The 19,945-nt window shown below is 43.3% G+C and overlaps 1 protein-coding gene and 1 long non-coding RNA gene across 5 annotated transcripts in view; one reads left to right on the top strand and one right to left on the bottom strand.

The window, feature by feature from the left end:
* The window catches only part of LOC149975193 (uncharacterized), a 356,113-nt gene that overhangs the window by 147,814 nt on the left and 188,354 nt on the right, over positions 1-19,945 (bottom strand). The window lies entirely within an intron of this gene.
* LOC110497689 (A-kinase anchoring protein 6) overlaps positions 1-19,945 on the top strand; it is a 197,822-nt gene that overhangs the window by 163,632 nt on the left and 14,245 nt on the right. For all 4 annotated transcript variants that reach the window (XM_036954675.2, XM_036954676.2, XM_036954677.2 and 1 more), the window contains one exon: positions 16,604-16,819. In XM_036954675.2, coding sequence (XP_036810570.1) covers positions 16,604-16,819 — 216 coding nt within the window. The remainder of the gene's footprint in view (positions 1-16,603; positions 16,820-19,945) is intronic.

The following is a 19,945-nucleotide window of genomic DNA, read 5'->3' as shown; positions in this document are numbered from 1 at the left end:
GAGGCTGTCAGTCAGATACATACAGTACAGTTCTATAGTTCTCTAGAGTAGAGGCTGTCAGTCAGATACATACAGTACAGTGCTGTAGTTCTCTAAAGTAGAGGCTGTCAGTCAGGTACATACAGTTCAGTGCTGTAGTTCTCTAGAGTAGAGGCTGTCAGTCAGATACTTACAGTACAGTGCTGGAGTTTTCTAGAGTAGAGGCTGTCAGTCAGATACATACAGTTCAGTGCTGTAGTTCTCTAGAGTAGAGGCTGTCAGTCAGATACATACAGTACAGTACTGTAGTCCTCTAGAGTAGAGGCTGTCAGTCAGATACATACAGTACAGTACTGTAGTTCTCTGGAGTAGAGGCTGTCAGTCAGATACATACAGTACAGTTCTGTAGTTCTCTGGAGTAGAGGCTGTCAGTCAGATACATACAGTTCAGTTCTGTAGTTCTCTAAAGTAGAGGCTGTCAGTCAGGTACATACAGTTCAGTTCTGTAGTTCCCTAGAATAGAGGCTGTCAGTCAGATACATACAGTTCAGTGCTGTAGTTCTCTAGAGTAGAGGCTGTCAGTCAGATACTTACAGTACAGTGCTGGAGTTTTCTAGAGTAGAGGCTGTCAGTCAGATACATACAGTTCAGTGCTGTAGTTCTCTAGAGTAGAGGCTGTCAGTCAGATACATACAGTACAGTACTGTAGTCCTTAAGAGTAGAGGCTGTCAGTCAGATACATACAGTACTGTACTGTAGGACTCTAGAATAGAGGCTGTCAGTCAGGTACATACAGTTCAGTTCCGTAGTTCCCTAGAATAGAGTCTGTCAGTCAGATACATACAGTTCAGTGCTGTAGTTCTCTAGAGTAGAGGCTGTCAGTCAGATACATACAGTACAGTACTGTAGTCCTCTAGAGTAGAGGCTGTCAGTCAGATACATACAGTACAGTACTGTAGTTCTCTGGAGTAGAGTCTGTCAGTCAGATACATACAGTACAGTTCTGTAGTTCTCTGGAGTAGAGGCTGTCAGTCAGATACATACAGTTCAGTTCTGTAGTTCTCTAAAGTAGAGGCTGTCAGTCAGGTACATACAGTTCAGTTCTGTAGTTCCCTAGAATAGAGGCTGTCAGTCAGATACATACAGTTCAGTGCTGTAGTTCTCTAGAGTAGAGGTTGTCAGTCAGATACTTACAGTACAGTGCTGGAGTTTTCTGGAGTAGAGGCTGTCAGTCAGATACATACAGTACAGTGCTGTAGTTCTCTAGAGTAGAGGCTGTCAGTCAGATACATACAGTACAGTGCTGTAGTTCTCTGGAGTAGAGGCTGTCAGTCAGATACATACAGTACAGTTCTGTAGTTCTCTAGAGTAGAGGCTGTCAGTCAGATACATACAGTACAGTGCTGTAGTTCTCTAGAGTAGAGGCTGTCAGTCAGATACATACAGTACAGTTCTGTAGTTCTCTAGAGTAGAGGCTGTCAGTCAGATACATACAGTACAGTACTGTAGTTCTCTGGAGTAGAGGCTGTCAGTCAGATAAATACAGTACAGTGCTGTAGTTCTCTAGAGTAGAGGCTGTCAGTCAGATACATACAGTACAGTACTGTAGTTCTCTAGAGTAGAGGCTGTCAGTCAGATACATACAGTACAGTTCTGTAGTTCTCTAGAATAGGGTCTGTCAGTGAGATACATACACTACAGTGCGTTAGTTCTCTAGAATAGAGTCTGTCAGTCAGGTACATACAGTACAGTTCTGTAGTTCTCTGGAGTAGAGGCTGTCAGTCAGATACATACAGTACAGTGCTGTAGTTCTCTAGAGTAGAGGCTGTCAGTCAGATACATACAGTACAGTGCTGTAGTTCTCTGGAGTAGAGGCTGTCAGTCAGATACATACAGTACAGTTCTGTAGTTCTCTAGAGTAGAGGCTGTCAGTCAGATACATACAGTACAGTGCTGTAGTTCTCTAGAGTAGAGGCTGTCAGTCAGATACATACAGTACAGTTCTGTAGTTCTCTAGAGTAGAGGCTGTCAGTCAGATACATACAGTACAGTGCTGTAGTTCTCTAGAGTAGAGGCTGTCAGTCAGATACATACAGTACTGTAGTTGTCTAGACTAGACTACTCTCGACACACGGCAAGTATCTGTGGTGTGAGTTGGGAACAATACAAGGAGAATGAACAGTATACAGTATACAGTGCATTTGGAATTATTCAGATCCACATTTTGTTATTTTACAGCCTTATTCTAAAATTCATAAAATTATTTTTTCCCCACATTTATCTACACACAATACCTCATAATGACAAAGCGAAAAAAGGTTTTTAGAAAATGTTTCTAATTTATTACAAATAAAAACAGAAATACCTCATTTACATAACTATTCAAACCCTTTGCTACGAGACTCGAAATTGAACTCAGGTGCATCCGGTTTCGATTGATCATCCTTGAGATGTTTCTACAATTTGATTGGAGTCCACCTGTGGTAAATTCAATTGATTGGACATGATTTGGAAAGTGCACACCTGTCTATATCAGGTCTAACTGTTGACAGTGCATGTCAGAGCAAAAACCAAGCCATGAGGTCGAAGGAATTGTCCGTAGATTGTGTCGAGGCACAGATCTGGGGAAGGGTACCAAAATATTTCTGCAGAATTGAAGGTCCCCAAGAACACAGTGGCCTCCATCTTTCTTAAATGGAAGATATTTGGAACCCCCAAGACTCTTCCTAGAGCTGGCAAACTCTGCAATCGGGGGAGAAGGGCCTTGGCCAGGGAGGTGACCCAGAACCCGATGGTCACTCTGAAAGAGCTCCAGAGTTCAAATGTTGAGATGGGAGAACCTTCCAGAAGGACATCCATCTCTGCAGCTCTCTACCAATCAGGCCTTTATGGTAGAGTGGCCAGTCCTCCTTTATGGTAGAGTGGCCACTCCTCAGTAAAAGGCACATGACAGCCCACTTGGAGTTTGCCAAAAGGCACTTAAAGGACAATCAGACCATGAGAAACAAGATTGGTCTGATGAAACCAAGATTGAACTCTTTGGCCTGAATGCCAAGCGTCATGTCTGGAGGAAACCTTGCAACATCCCTACGGTGAAGCATAGTGGTGGCAGCATCATGCTGTGGGGATGCTTTTCAGCGGCAGGAACTAGGAGACTAATCAGGATTAAGGGAAAGATGAACAGAGCAAAATACAGAGAGATTCTTAATGAAAACCTGCTCCAGAGCGCTCAGAACCACAGATTGTGGCGAAAGTTCACCTTCCAACAGGACAACGACCCTATGCGCACAGCCAAGACAATGCAGGAGTGGCTTCGGGACAAGTCTCTGAATGTCCTTGAGTGGCTCAGCCAGAGCCTGGACTTGAACCCAATCAAACATCTCTGGAGAGACATAAAAATAGCTGTGCAGCAACGCTCCCTATCCAACCTGACAGAGCTTGAGAGGATCTGCAGAGAAAAAATGGGAGAAACTCCCCAAATACAGAAGTGCCAATCTTGTAGCGTCATACCCAAGAAGACTCGAGGCTGTAATCACTTCCAAACGTGCTTCAACAAAGTAATGAGTAAAGGGTCTGAGTACTTATGTAATTGTGATATTTCAGTTAAAAAAATGTAATACATTTGCACATTTTTCTAAAAACTTGTTTTTTGCTTTGTCATTATGGGGTATTGTGTGTAGATTGAAAAAAAAAAGCTATTTAGAGTAAGGCTGTAAAGTAACAAAATGTGGAAAAAGTCAAGGGGCCTGAATACTTTCTGAATGCACTGTATATCAAAATCATTATTTTTAGTGTGATTATACTTATTTGTTTTTCCAAACACAGAAAATCCAAAACAATATTATGGTACAATTTGAACCTGAAAATCATTCTAATGTTTCTAGAGCAATACTCGGTTGGAATATGGCGAATGTCAACACAAATAACAACGTGAACTGGTCCCCATGTCTGATGCAGTGATGTCCAAAATACAGTATTACTCTATTCAGGATCTTTACCTGATTATCCTCTCGGAGAGTTTCTTCTGGGTGCATCACAAAGCATTAACCATCTCCCATCTAATCTTCATAACACGATTACCGCCACACTTAAAAACGAACGCACCCAACCAAAACTCTTAAACACATTCAACTAGCAGTGGATCCCCACGTTATACCTTCATCCAGGAAAATAAAGATCAAGCTGTGAGGATGTTGAAGAGGACGTAGCCAATACCTTATGAATAACACTCATTCATCCCCACTAATGTGAGAAGGCAAACAAATAACCTCAACATGATAATAATGCTATCAATTAGGGTATTTATGAGAGACTGTCAATGTAATAGGGGGCTATTCAAAACTGGTCAGACACCAGAGGTATGTTCAAAACTAAAAACGCTGGGTGGGTCCGTCCGGTGTGCGTGTCCAGTAATGAGTGTGTCGTCCCAGCGCCGTCACCTGTCTGCTCCCCATTAAGGCCTGATGAGAATCTAACGCTGCGTTTGGCGCTTCTCTCACATGTGAAGCTACGCAATCAGACAGCACCTCTAATGTGGTTAGCACTTGGCAAAGAACAGGAGTTCTTTATTCCTAATCATGGAGAAAGTATTGATATTATATCTGGGCTGTCATATTTTATTAGCGGGACGCCGGCCACAGTAGCCTAGAATAACGTAGCGGCTCAGAGTGGGGGCTGTGCTGTAGGGAGGAGGTCAGTCAGAGAGAGGGGGTTGAAGGGTGTAGATGGACCCAGAGCAGGCAGAGAGATGAGAAGAGATTGGGCCTGACCCCCCAGGTGAGATCCCGGCCCCACGTTGGCTTCTAGATAAAAAAAAATTTAAACAAGGTAGAAACTGACGTTAGAGCTGATATCTCTAAATCTATGGTGGCATCTCACTGCTCTCAGAGTGTGGAGGAGATAGGGGGAGGTCACTGCAGTCTGTCAAACAGAGAAAGGAACTCCACTTGGAACAAGTCGGTAATCCATTTCTCTAGTCGAAAAATACTAAAAATAGAAATGAGGTTCTGGTGAGAATTAATAAATGGGATGGTTTGATTCTTGCTGCACGAGCCAAAGTTTGACCTCAATGAAAATTGGGGCTTCTTACGGGGAGAGATTAAAACGAATTACCTCTCTTTGCTTGAGATGGTAGGAGGGAGCAATTCAATGTGAACAGGAGGAGATAATTGTGAAATAGAACACTCTACGTCTTCCTCAGTGACATATTATCAATCTAATCCTTCTTTAAAACATTTCGTATTACAACAGATTATGGGGGAGGATGTTTGGTTTGTGGGCAAAATACTCATCCCTTAATGCCAAAGCTTGGCATGTAATCTGTGGGAATGTTTTCTAACTGATAGGCAATGTTTAACCTTCAAAAAGAAGCAATATGGTTGAGAGACAGTGGTGGGAGAAAGGTATTATTAAATGGAAGCTGTGACTAAATTGAACTGTCTGGCCCCCCAGAGCAGTCCGAACACAAAAGAGCCTAATTTTAGTCCCCCTCTGGGAAGTCTGGAATACCATATCTTAAAAGCCTTTTAATTCAATTAAACTGGGGTTATAGTATGGCTACATTATGAAGATGTCGTCTACTGGTTTCTCATTAATGCTGCTGTATGTATGTTGACAGGCGAAGGAAAGGCTGGATGCTGGGATGTTGTGCACTAAACTACTGTGTTTTGGCTTGCTGGTCAGTCCTGTTTGGTTTACTTGCATTGAGGCATCTTCAATTCACCTGATGCACGACATCTTGCCTTCCTACACCATCTCCAACCACACTAACAACAAGGGCATTTTGATGATATAGTGGCTATGCTGTTATGCTTCCTGAATTGAGATTCCATGTCAAAATAAAATAGTACTTGTTGTCATAAGAATTCAAATCAAAGTGTATTTGTCACGTGCGCTGAATACAACAGTATTACATACAACCTTACAGTAAAATGCTTACTTACAAGCCCTTAACCAACAGTGCAGTTTTTAAGTAAAAAATAGGTATTAGGTAAACAATAGATAAGTAAAGAAAGAAAAAAAACAGTAAAAAATAACAGTAGCGAGGCTATATACAGATGGTACCAGTACAGAGTCAATGTGTGGGTGCACCGGTTAGTCGGGCTATTTGAGGTAATATGTACGTGTAGCATTATTTAAAGTGACACAATGCATAGCCCGGGCAGCCATTTGATTAGCTATGCAGCCTTTTGGTCCTAGACTTGGTGCTCCGGTACCGCTTGCCATGCGGTAGCAGAGAGAACAGTCTATGACTGGGGTGGCTGGAGTCTTTGACCATTTTTAGGGCCTTTCTCTGACACCGCCTGGTATAGAGGTTCTGGATGGCAAGCAGCTTAGCTCCAGTGATGTACTGGGCCGTACGCACTACCCTCTGTAGTGCCTTGCGGTCGGAAGCTGAGCAGTTGCCATACCAGACAGTGATGCAACCAGTCAGGATGCTCTCGATGTTGCAGCTGTAGAAATTTTTGAGGATCTGAGGACCCATGCCAAATCTTTTTCGTTTCCTTTGGGGGAATAGGATTTGTCATGCACTCTTCACGACTGTCTTGGTGTGTTTGGATCATTCTAGTTTGTTGGTGATGTGGACACCAAGGAACTTGAAGCTCTCAACCTGCTCCACTACAGCCCCTTCGATGAGAATGGGGGCATGCTCGGTCCTCCTTTTCCTGTAGTCCACAATCCTTTCCTTTGTCTTGTTTACGTTGAGGGATGGCACCACCCAGCCAGGTTTCTGACCTCCTCCCTATAGGCTGTCTCGTCGTTGTCAGTGATCCGGCCTTCCACTGTGTTGTCTGCAAACTTAATGATGGTGTTGGAGTCGTGCCTTGCCATGCAGTTGTGGGTGAACAGGGAGTACAGGAGGGGACTGAGCACGCACCCCTGAGGGGCTCCAGTGTTGAGGATCAGCATGGCAGATGTGTTGTTACCTACCCTTACCACCTGGGGGCGGCCCGTCAGGAAGTCCAGGATCCAGTTGCAGAGGGAGGTGTTTAGTCCCAGGATCCTTAGCTTAGTGATGAGCTTTGAAGGCACTATGGTGTTGAACGCTGAGCTGTAGTCAATGAATAGCATTCTCACGTAGGTGTTCCTTTTGTCCAGGTGGGAAAGGGAAGTGTGGGGTGCAATAGAGATGGCATCATCTGTGGATCTGTTTGAGCAGTATGCATATTGGAGTGGGTCCAGGGTTTCTGGGATAATGGTGTTGATGTGAGCCATGACCAGCCTTTCAAAGCACTTCATGGCTACAGACGTGAGTGCTACAGGTCTGTAGTCATTTAGGCAGGTTACCTTAGTGTTCATGGGCACATTGACTATGGTGGTCTGCTTAAAACATGTTGGTATTACAGACTCAATCAGGGACATGTTGAAAATGTCAGTAAAGACACCTGCCAGTTGGTCAGCACATGCCCAGAGCACCCGTCCTGGTAATCTGGCTCAGCGGCCTAGTGAATGTTGACCTGTTTAAATGTCTTACTCATGTCGGCTACGGAGAGCGTGATCACACAGTCGTCCGGAACAGCTGATGTTCTCATGCATGCCTCAGTGTTGCTTGCCTCGAAGCAATCATAGAAGTGATTTAGCTCGCGGCTGTGCTTCCCTTTGTAGTTTGTAATATTTTGCAGGCCCTACCACATCCGACGAGCGTCGGAGCCGGTGTAGTACGATTCGATCTTAGTCCTGTATTGACGCTTTGCCTGTTTAATGGTTCGTCTGAGGGCATAGCGGGATTTCTTATAAGCGTCTGGGTTAGAGTCCCGCTCCTTGAAGGCGGCAGCTCTACCCTTTAGCTCAGTGCGGATGTTGCCTGTAGTCCATGGTTTCTGGTTGGGCTATGTACTTACAGTCACTGTGGGGACAACTTCATCAATGCACTTATTGATGAAGCCAGTGATTGATGTGGTGTATTCCTCATTGCCATCGGAGGAATCCCGGAACATTATCCAGTCTGTGCTAGCAAAACAGTCCTGTAGCTTAAGCATCTGCGTCATCTGACCACAGGCACGATTCAGTGAAACATAAGATATTACAGTTTTTGATGTCCCGCTGGTAGGATATTTGTGATCGTACCTTGTCTAATTTGTTGTCCAATGATTGTACGTTGGCAAGTAACATTAATGGTAAAGGCCTATTTCCCATTCACCGTTGGTGGATCCTTACAAGGCACACCGCCCTGTGTCCTCTGTACCTGCATCTCTTTCTCCTGCCAATGACGGGGATATTGGCCTTGTCGGGTGTCTGAAGTACATCCTGTGCGTCCTGCTTGTGTAAGAAAAAATCTTTGTCTAATCCAAGGTGAGGGATGGCTGTCCTGATATCCAGAAGCTCTTTTTTTTTGCCATAAGTTACGATGGCAGAAACATTATGTACAACATAACTTACAAATAACGTGAAAAAAAACACATAATAGCACAATTGGTTAGGCGCCCGTACAACTGCTGCCATTTCTTCAGGCGCCATTTGTCCAAACTTCCACACTTATAAATACAATGAACATTCCAATGATGTATTATTGTAGCTTTTAGCCAACAATGTATGTATGAACATTTAGATTGGAATCAACAGGGGGGCAGTTAGTTAGAATTTTAAAACACCTGTAATTGTTGTATTTATTACGGATCCCCATGATGCAGCAGATACTCTTCCTGGGATTAAGGCAGTTACATCACAAAATTGTTTCAATAAACAGTAGATAATACAACACATTATTACACCACTAATCTACCACTACATATCAACAATATACATTTATAATACCACAATGTAACAATATTACAATGTACAGTATGTGTTTGTAGAAAGTGTGTGTGTGTGTTAGCGTGTGTGTCTCTTCACAGTCTGCGTTGTTCCATAAGGTGTAGTCTGTTTTTTATCTTGATATAAAATCAAGATAAAAAACAGACTACACCTTATGGAACAACTTTCTTGAGTTACTTGATGTGGAATAGAGTTCCATGTAGCCATGGCTTTGTGTAATAACATGCGTTGTCCAAAGTTATGTTCTGGACATGGGGACTCTGAGGAGACCCCCTGGTGGCATGTCTTGTGGGTTTTGCATGGGTGTCTGAGCTGTGTGCTAGTCGTTTGAACAGACAGCTCAGTGCTTTCAGCATGTCAATACCTCTCACAAAGACAAGCACTGATGCAGTCAATCTCTCCTCTACTTTGATCCAGGAGAGAGTGACATGCATCTTATTGATGTTAGCTCTCCATGTACATTTTAAGGGCCAGCGGTGCAGTTCTGTTCTGGGCCAACTGTAATTTGCCTATGTCCCTCTTTGTGGCACTTGACCATATGACTGGGCAGTAGTCCAGGTGTGATAAAACTAGGGCCTGTATGACTTGTTTTGTTGATAGTGATGTGAAGAAAGCAGAGCAGCTTTTTATTACAAACAGACCTCTCCCCATCTTAGCTACCGTTGTGTCAATATGTTTTGACCATGACATTTACGCCAAACAGTTTAGTCTCCTCAATTTTCCTCAATTTCCACATTGCAAGATTCATTGCAAGATTGAGTTGAGGTTTAGCCAGCTGCCCTGGGGAATGCTCAACTCCACCTTGGTTATATTGGAGAGGCTTCCATTAAAGAACACCCTCTGTGTTCTGTTAGACAGGTAACTTTTGATACATGATATAGCAGAGGATGTAAAGCCATAACACATCTGTTTTTTTCAGTAGCAATCATTTGCCGTATGTGTAGAGTACCCGTCCCCGCACCTACCCTATAAGCGTGCTGAAAGTCTGTTGTCTACTGTGAAATAGCATTGTATCTGGTCCAACACAATTTTTTTCAAAAGTTTACTAAGGGTTGGTAGCAGGCTGATTGGTGTGCTGTTTGAGCCAGTAAAGGGTGATTTGCTATTCTTGGGCAGCGGAATGACTTTAGCTTCCCTCCAGGCCTGAGGGTACACAGGTTCCTGTTGGCTTAGATGTATCTCGTTATACAACCCCCTAACTATTTGTCAATCAGTCTATTACCCAAGCTAATTCCCTGTCAGACACCCAGGTGTCTTCCTAGTGTTGTATGAGAGAGAGAGAGAGAGAGAGAGAGAGAGAGAGAGAGAGAGAGAGAGAGAGAGAGAGAGAGGGGAGAGGGGAGAGGGGAGAGAGAGAGAGAGAGAGAGAGAGAGAGAGAGAGAGAGAGAGAGAGAGAGAGAGAGAGAGAGAGAGAGAGAGAGAGAGAGAGAGAGAGAGAGAGAGAGAGAGAGAGAGAGAGAGAGAGAGACGGACGCTGGCAGTAAGTGACAGAAAGGATTGAGCTGGAGGCAGTGAGTCTAAACTATGGGAATATGTGTGTGGGAACAAGAATTCATTACACTCATTTGAGATAACAAGTGCTTGTGGTTTTAATTGACTTAATCAACAAATAGAATTAATCAGAGATTTCTAATTAATGGTAATTGATTGAATATCCACTGGGTCACTGTCAGAGTTAAATCACTGTTTCTGTTCCTTTCAACTGGAGGGCGTCTCGTTTGTCCTTGTCATCGCCATCTTGTCCACATGTATTGAAAATGGACAGACTGAGAATGTAAAGGATAGAAGGAGAGCTGTCGATATGTTCTTTTAGAGAACAGCAAACAACATTTTGCGACATACACTCTGACCACAATTTCTTCCCGAGTCTTATTGAACCACTGGCTGTAGAATGGTGTTATTTTGAGGTCTCTTTTTACTTTTTTAGAATGTCATATCATGGAGTAGTACTTTCTCTGAAAATTATTGTGGATTTTATTAGGGGAAATGTAACCAAAATCTCGCTCTTGAAGGTACAGTTGTAGGATCTTAATTCGCAGCAATATAATGCGGCAGCAACAGGATTTGAACGTTTAGTCTATAATGTTGCTTGGTCTGTGGTTAGGCTACTAGCTGGCCAAAATGATCCTACATGAAATATGCAATACTGTTAATATAACTGTGTATTAGTGTGGGTTTTCAGTGAATGTATGTTCATCATGAAGCTAATCTGCATTTCCTGCCATGCAGGAAAATTTTCCGCAACAAAGGTGATCAAATTAAGATCATACACCTGTAGTTGTCACCCCCTGATCTGTTGCACCTGTCCTTGTGCTTGTCTCCACCCCCTCCAGGTGTCGCCCATCTTCCCCACTTATCCCCTGGGTATTTATACATGTGTTTTCTGTCTGTCTGTGCCAGTTTGTCTTGTTTGTTCAAGTCAACCAGCGTTTTGTCTCTGCTCTTGGTCCCCGCTAACAAGCTAGCCATTTCACATCGGTTACACCAGCCTAATCTCGGGAGTTGATAGGTTTGAAGTCATAAACAGCGCAATGCTTGACGCACAACGAAGAGCTGCTGGCAAAACGCACGAAAGTGCTGTTTGAATGAATGCTTACGAGCCTGCTGCTGCCTACCACCGCTCAGTCAGACTGCTCTATCAAATCATAGACTTAGTTATAACATAATAACACACCGAAATACGAGCCTTAGGTCATTAATTGGGTTGAATCCGGAAACTATCATCTTGAAAACAAGACGCTTATTCTTTCAGTGAAATACAGAACCGTTTTGTATTTTATCTAAGGGGTGGCATGCATTAGTCTAAATATTCCTGTTACATTGCACAACCTTCAATGTTATGTCATAATTACGTAAAATTCTGGCAAATTAGGCGGCCCAAACTGTTGCACATACACTGACTCTGCGTGCAATGAACGCAAGAGAAGTGACACAATTTCACCTGGTTAATATTGTCTGCTAACCTGGATTTCTTTTAGCTAAATATGCAGGTTTAAAAATAGATACTTCTGTGTATTGATTTTAAGAAAGGCATTGATGTTTATGGTTAGGTACACATTGGAGCAACGATACGCACCGCATCGATTATATGCAACGCAGGACAAGCAAAATAAACTAGTAATATCATCAACCACGTGTAGTGATTATGTTTGATTGATTGATTGTTTTTTATAAGATAAGTTTAATGCTAGCTAGCAACTTACCTTGGCTTACTGCATTCACGTAACAGGCAGGCTCCTCGTGGAGTGCAATAAGAGGCAGGTGGTTAGAGCGTTGGACTAGTTAACTGTAAGGTTGCAAGATTGAATCCCCCGAGCTGACAAGGTGAAAATATGTTATTCTGCCTCTGAACGAGGCAGTTAACCCACCGTTCCTAGGCCATCATTGAAAATAAGAATGTGTTCTTAACTGACTTGCCTAGTTAAATAAAGATTAAATAAAGGTGTAAAAATATATACAGTGCCTTGCGAAAGTATTCGGCCCCCTTGAACTTTGCGACCTTTTGCCACATTTCAGGCTTCAAACATAAAGATATAAAACTGTATTTTTTTGTGAAGAATCAACAACAAGTGGGACACAATCATGAAGTGGAACGACATTTATTGGATATTTCAAACTTTTTCAACAAATCAAAAACTGAAAAATTGGGCGTGCAAAATTATTCATCCCCTTTACTTTCAGTGCAGCAAACGCTCTCCAGAAGTTCAGTGAGGATCTCTGAATGATCCAATGTTGACCTAAATGACTAATGATGATAAATACAATCCACCTGTGTGTAATCGAGTCTCCGTATAAATGCACCTGCACTGTGATAGTCTCAGAGGTCCGTCAAAAGCGCAGAGAGCATCATGAAGAACAAGGAACACACCAGGCAGGTCCGAGATACTGTTGTGAAGAAGTTTAAAGCCGGATTTGGATACACAAATATTTCCCAAGCTTTAAACATCCCAAGGAGCACTGTGCAAGCGATAATATTGAAATGGAAGGAGTATCAGACCACTGCAAATCTACCAAGACCTGGCCGTCCCTCTAAACTTTCAGCTCATACAAGGAGAAGACTGATCAGAGATGCAGCCAAGAGGCCCATGATCACTCTGGATGAACTGCAGAGATCTACAGCTGAGGTGGGAGACTCTGTCCATAGGACAACAATCAGTCGTATATTGCACAAATCTGGCCTTTATGGAAGAGTGGCAAGAAGAAAGCCATTTCTTAAAGATATCCATAAAAAGTGTTGTTTAAAGTTTGCCACAAGCCACCTGGGAGACACACCAAACATGTGGAAGAAGGTGCTCTGGTCAGATGAAACCAAAATTGAACTTTTTGGCAACAATGCAAAACGTTATGTTTGGCGTAAAAGCAACACAGCTGAACACACCATCCCCACTGTCAAACATGGTGGTGGCAGCATCATGGTTTGGGCCTGCTTTTCTTCAGCAGTGACAGGGAAGATGGTTAAAATTGATGGGAAGATGGATGGAGCCAAATACAGGACCATTCTGGAAGAAAACCTGATGGAGTCTGCAAAAGACCTGAGACTGGGATGGAGATTTGTCTTCCAACAAGACAATGATCCAAAACATAAAGCAAAATCTACAATGGAATGGTTCAAAAATAAACATATCCAGGTGTTAGAATGGCCAAGTCAAAGTCCAGACCTGAATCCAATCGAGAATCTGTGGAAAGAACTGAAAACTGCTGTTCACAAATGCTCTCCATCCAACCTCACTGAGCTTGAGCTGTTTTGCAAGGAGGAATGGGAAAAAAATTCAGTCTCTCGATGTGCAAAACTGATAGAGACATACCCCAAGCGACTTACAGCTGTAATCGCAGCAAAAGGTGGCGCTACAAAGTATTAACTTAAGGGGGCTGAATAATTTTGCACGCCCAATTTTTCAGTTTTTGATTTGTTAAAAAAGTTTGAAATATCCAATAAATGTCGTTCCACTTCATGATTGTGTCCCACTTGTTGTTGATTCTTCACAAAAAATACAGTTTTATATCTTTATGTTTGAAGCCTGAAATGTGGCAAAAGGTCACAAAGTTCAAGGGGGCCGAATACTTTCGCAAGGCACTGTATATATATGTAAATCATCCAAATCGGTGTCCAAAAATACCGGCCATTCCGATTAATCGGTCGACCTCTAGACAGTATGGTTTTAATATCACAGATAGTCAAGTTCTCACAAGTTTTCAGTATGGACTATACCACCGTTTTTAAAACTCATTTAGGGCAGGTTTCCCAGTTCCAGATTAAACCTAGTCCAGGACTAAACAGCATTCTCAATGGAGATTCTCAATTGAAAGAGCTTTTTAGTCCAGGACTAGGTTTAATATCTGTTTAAGCAACCATCCCATGTTGAATGATCAAATTAAGATCCTACACCTCTACTGTAGACCTGCTTTTATGTAAAGAGGATGCATTGAGAGACAGAGATGCGTACTTGGGAGGTCCCCATTTGCCTGTGCTGTGATTACTGTACCTGCTCTAATAGGACTGGGTCTGCAACCTACTACAGATTAATACAGTACACAAGATGGATCATGCCCTGTGATAGAGTCCTGACTCCTGAGGAGCATGTGATGAGCTCTGAATAGCCATCTCTAATAGTCATCTCTAACAGCCTCTAGATTGTGTTTCCAGCTCGACCGGGGCCGCATATTACCAGACAGCTGATCTTAAGATTCCTTTATTATAAAACATCTGATAGGTGGTCTTGACAGACCAGTTCATTTGAGAGATGGCCGTTTTGGTTTTTGTTGTGTTTTTTTGGTTGGGCTTTGTGATATCTGGATAAGGACAATAGAGCGTCTTGGAGAGAGGCCAGTTTCTTAGCAGCACTGACTGGTAGCCCTTCCCAAATCTCGGCTTGAAACTGACTCATTGTATGGTTCTCTCTCTGCATACAGGGGGAATGCAGACAGCCCACTCCACTGCTCCATGCATTTGGAAAAGCTTTTTAGCAAATATTGGCAGATACCCCTAGCCTCTATGTCAATAAGGACTCAATCAGGAGGGGAAATCAGTTTATGAAACGCAGCAATGCAGAAAGAATGAGGCCGAAGGAGTTGTGAGGAGGGTGTTTGGAAATGTAAAAAGCTTGATCTTCCGGTGCCCATTTAGCACGATGCCATGGGCCATAGTTGTAGCTTTCTAATCTAATCGTGTGGAGTCGTACTGTAGCGGATATGAATATGAGATGTATTATTCGCTTGCCTTGACTTACCTGTAGGTACATAAGAACCAGTCTGAGAGAGAAAACAAGCAACTTCAGGATCTACTGGTTCCCATTGCAATGAGCCTGTAGTGTGTCTGAGTGTGTCTCTCAAATGGCAACATGCGCCCTGGTCAAAAGTAGAGCACTGTATAGGGAATAGGGTGGCATTTGGGATGGACTTCATGTGTGTGTTTTTTAGTAATCTGTCAGTTGTCGAGGGGCTACTGACTCTCTAAACCCATGGCTATTGTACAGGGTAACTTTATCACTGACAACAACCTTCCCCCTTCCTCTCAGAACACAGCCATTGCATTTTGCAATCACATTACCTGTTTAAAAAGACCAGGGAGGGCTGTAAATATATGCTAAAACGGGGTGGAAACTGCTGAGAAAAATCCAATTTAAATGTAATAGTGTTTAATATTTATTGGAAAATGTAAAGAAAATGTAAGGGAATGCTTTTCAGAGCAAGCAGGATTTACATAAATTGTTCTTCCAATGTTTTTGTCCTTTTGCACACAGACAGGAAGGAGCATTGGTTCTCTAGTCACTATGCCATCGCTGCATATTTAAAAAGGGGGTCTTGGCCTGGGCCACACACACATTGGTGTTTCACTGTTTAAGAAGGTGTTAGTATGTGTTGTGGTTGTTGCGGTTCCATTACATGGGACATCATACCACCACACACTGCAGCAGCTAGCGTATTGAAGTTAAAGCAGCCTACAGTGGGGGCTTTGCCCTTTTAATGTTGAATCTTTCTCCTCTTTATGGCAGACATAAAAGGGGGTAGGAGCCTGATTTACATGCAATCCTGACAGGGCATATTGTTGTGGAGACCTCATCAGTGGCGTTGGGGGGTAGTCCGGGGCGTAGTGATGGTAGTCCCAGGTCGCCCCTGAAGTGTGGCTGTGGAGGGAAAAGGAGAGGCTGGGACTGTGTCTCAAATGGTACCCTATTCCCTAAACAGTGCACTACATTTGACCAGGAGTTCTGGTCAAAAGCAGTGCACTATATAGGGAATAGGGTACCATTTGAGACACTGCGGGGTCTGGGTTGCATTAAGCCACATTTAAGCAAAACAGCAGCAGTAGTAGGAGCAGTAGGGAAAAGAAGCACGGCTTTAAAGAGAATAATAAAATGCTAATTTTAAAATCACACATTTGTAGGCTTTACAGAGAGAGGAAAAATATACCATAGCCATATTCAATTAAGTTCATTAGCAGGTTTTTGGCTGTTAATGGTTTGACAGCTTCGTCTAACTCTTTGAACTATAAAGACTCGTACACACATGCTGGTATTCATGACTTCTTCTCCTGAGTCCCCCACTCCCCACCATGGTGCCAATTAATATGGTTACAAAGGCTACTGTAACTAGGCCTCTTAAAACCTACTGTACACTATGAAATGTGCTCTAAAGGAGTATTCCAAACTTTTTACAGTTTTATGTTGACTCTCTTTTTCTCTCTCGCTCCCTCTCTCCCTCTCCTCCTCTCTCTCCCTCTCCGCCTCGCTCTCTCACTCTCCTCCTCGTCCCTCTCCTCCTCTCTCTCCTCCTCTCTCTCTCCCTCTCCCTCTCTCTCTCCCTCACCCCTCCATCTCCCCCTCCCTCTCCTCCACGCCCCTCTCTCTGCCCCCCCCCCCCCCTCTCTAGTCTCTGTGTCTGGAGGTACGTGGAAGGCGTAAGGGCGTGTCCTCTGTACTGAGGTTGTGCCAGCGGCTGCAGGAGCAGCAGAGTGTTTCAGACTCAGACCAACAGGCCCTGCAGCTTCAGCTGCTCACCGTCAACCTGGAGCGTCGCTGGGAGGCCATCGTCATGCAGGTGCTGCAGTGGCAGACACGCCTCCGGAGGTCCCTGGGGACAGATCAGGTGAGACCTTAGACATGCCTTGCATGGCACCACTTGGTTCAAATACTGTTAAGATACTGACCTGACACAATAGGGGAACTCAATATCGGTAAAAGCAGTATACAGTTTATACGATATATAAGGTACCTCTCAGAGCAGATGAGACCTCAGCCCAGCCTGGGTGGCACAACTTGGTTCATGCAAGTCTGACTGTAAAGATACCTAGTACAGGGATGGGTGAATCCAGTCCTCAAGGGACCTTGGGTGTCTGCTGCTTTTCTCACTTAATTGCAGAATTGACCACTTAGATACAGCTGGTCACGTGGATATACTTTGTACACAGGGCGGCAGGTAACCTAGCTGTTAAGAGCGTTGGGCCAGTAACCGAATGTTCGCTGGTTCGAATCCCCGAGCTGACTAGGTGAAAAATCTGTCGATGTGCCCTTGAGCAAGGCACTTAACTCGAATTGCTCCTGTAAGTTGCTCTGGATAAGAGTGTTTGCTAAATTACTAAAATGTACATTTATATACTAGCCGCTAGCTATACATTCCGTTTCAGTCATAAAAGTTCCGTTTATACCCTCTAAAGAAGCCCCAACTCTTGACCTATTTATGAGTTGTATTATTCCTCTCAAAGTGAACTGTCCAGGAGTAAGTTATTTAGGCCAGAGAAAAAGAAGATCATGCAGTGCCTGGTAATAATGTAGTGCACTGTAACTATAATGGAGTAATACTAGTGATGCATACGGCAGGGAAAGTGGCTGTGGTACATATGGATATACGGGATACGTACCAAATGGCACCCTTTTCCTATAGTGAGCTACTTTTGACCAGGGCCCAAAGGAATTGGGTGCCATTTCAAGTCAAATCAAACTTTGTTCGTCACACGCGCCGAATACAACAAGTGTAGAACTTACCGTGAATTGCGTACTTTTGGTACGCAGCCTTGGATATATGAAAGGAGGGGGAAGGGTGGCTGGTTGGAGATGGTCCCTTCCCATCTGACTGAACCCAGCATTGAACCCACTCCATCAGCAGGTGGTGTTGCCAAAGAATCATTGACTGACGTTAATGTATGTAGTGCACCATTCTTCCACGAGATATTCCATCATTTGGTATTTTGTTGATGGTGATGGAAAATGCCGTCTCAGGCACTGCTCCAGAATCTTCCATAAGTGTTCAATTGAGTTGAGATCTGGTGACTGAGAAACACACACACACACACACACACACTTTTAAAACCCGCTATGCTCCTATGAGACCCCTCATTCAAAGACACTGAGATCTCTTCTTCTAGTCATGGTAGCCAAAAGAATGGGCAACTGGGCATTTTTATACATGACCCTAAGCATGATGGGATGTTAATTTCTTAATTAACTCACAGCTGTGGTTCACACCTGTGTGGAAGCACCTGCTTTCTATATACTTCCCTCATTTACTTAAGTGTTTCCTTTATTTTGGCAGTTACGTGTATGATCTCAAGGCATGCCTTCACAATGCGACTCTATAGCTATTGATGACATTCTATACAGTACATAGGCTCAACCCCAGCCGTTCTACATTTCTACAGTGTGATATCTGGCAGTGTGAGACTATTCTATACACAATCCCCATTTTGCTCATGAATGCGTAATGGCACAAGGCTCAGCTCCAAATTTTGCAAATAGAGGCTTGTTAAAAAGTGGTTAGAGTAGTACATGAGTAGTTGCTCTGTAAGGTACCGGTGTTTCCATCAGTCTGTTTATGTAATGTGGAGAACAGATGGAATCGCCGTTAAATCTGTAACTCAGTAGAATGGCCGCCACAACCAACACCTCTTCTATTCTCATGTAGATTAGATGGACATCTTCACACATAGTCCATAGTCTCTCTCTCTGTCCTCTCGTCCGCATTCCTGGAGGACAGCAACGTGCTACTGTGGACCGGGGTAGGGGTTAATCCAGTCAATTCGGGAGGTGAATTGAAGTACATGAATTAAAGTGTGAAAAATGCCCTTCGAAAACTATCCCCAAATAAAATCCCCATAGAAACCGAAATGTAACGTTATGACTCACTACCTGACCCCATCCCTGCTGTGATGGAAGCTTCATCCTCAGCTCCTGTACAAAATCCCAATGCAGGCAGGGTTTTTGGGTTGGTTGGTTGTCAACTCTGTTATAACCACTCCAGTGCAACAGGAAGAGAAGACAAATAGCAAAAGCAACTAGAAATCTGACCTTGCAGGCTGAAGTGCAATTTCACTGGGAGGATGTGTTCAGAATAGGGGAGAAACATAACACATATTCGCTGGGTTTTGTTTCTAAATGAAATACTGTGCTCAATGATAAAACGGCTGTGGCCACGACAGTCCCTTCTGTAGACACCGGCCCCACACTCTGAGACATTGCAGGGCTAGCAGGGCCCGCCTTTTCTAGCGTTTGTGAAAATGAGAACGTTTTTTAACTTGGGTGTTTTGAGAGCCCTCCTCTGTTACCATTCCATGTGGCGCGGAGGTGTGTGAAAAATATCATGTTTAAAGGCAATTATTCTCCTGTCAGTAAGGGGATTCTTGTCTTATTAGTTGCTCATAAAGTGCCCAATGAGACTGCCTAGCCTGTGTTCCTTGTGTGTTCCTTGTGTGCTCCTGGTGACCATTTAGTTCAATACTATATGTGTGTTATTAAGGTGTGTTATTAATGCTACCGGTGACGGCTTTAGTTCAGATATCTTCTGAGCACTAAGATCATCTTAAAGGGGTAATCGACAGTACAGACAACAACAAAGCGGACACTGTACCACTGTTTTGGTAAACAGTGGCGGAGGGAGGACGAACAATGGTCGTGGTGGAAACTCACCCCTGATTAGTTAGTTAGTTAGTTAGTTAGATAGCTGCTTGGTGCAACGTTTAGTCCTGTTGTCTAGCTGAGGCAGCTAGCGCAGAGATAATAATTATTTTGATTTGATTAGACTGATTGATTGTTCTCACAACGTAAGGTTTTATCCTGCATTAGCAATCCCAGCTTAGAGTCATTAGGATTTCCCTTATCAGCAAGTAGAGAATAAACAGAAATCTAATAAAAATTCATTGCACCGGGTGTGCCACATAGCAAGCGTTAGATTTACCACTTTATTAGATTAATGAGATAAAAATGGCTAATATAAATAGGC

This window comes from Oncorhynchus mykiss, chromosome 19, assembly GCF_057628025.1.
Source record: "Oncorhynchus mykiss isolate SJ-2025 chromosome 19, ASM5762802v1, whole genome shotgun sequence".
NCBI lineage: Eukaryota > Metazoa > Chordata > Actinopteri > Salmoniformes > Salmonidae > Oncorhynchus > Oncorhynchus mykiss.
The sequence above is the reverse complement of the archived record's forward strand: the minus strand, read 5'-3'. Positions and strand labels throughout refer to the sequence as shown.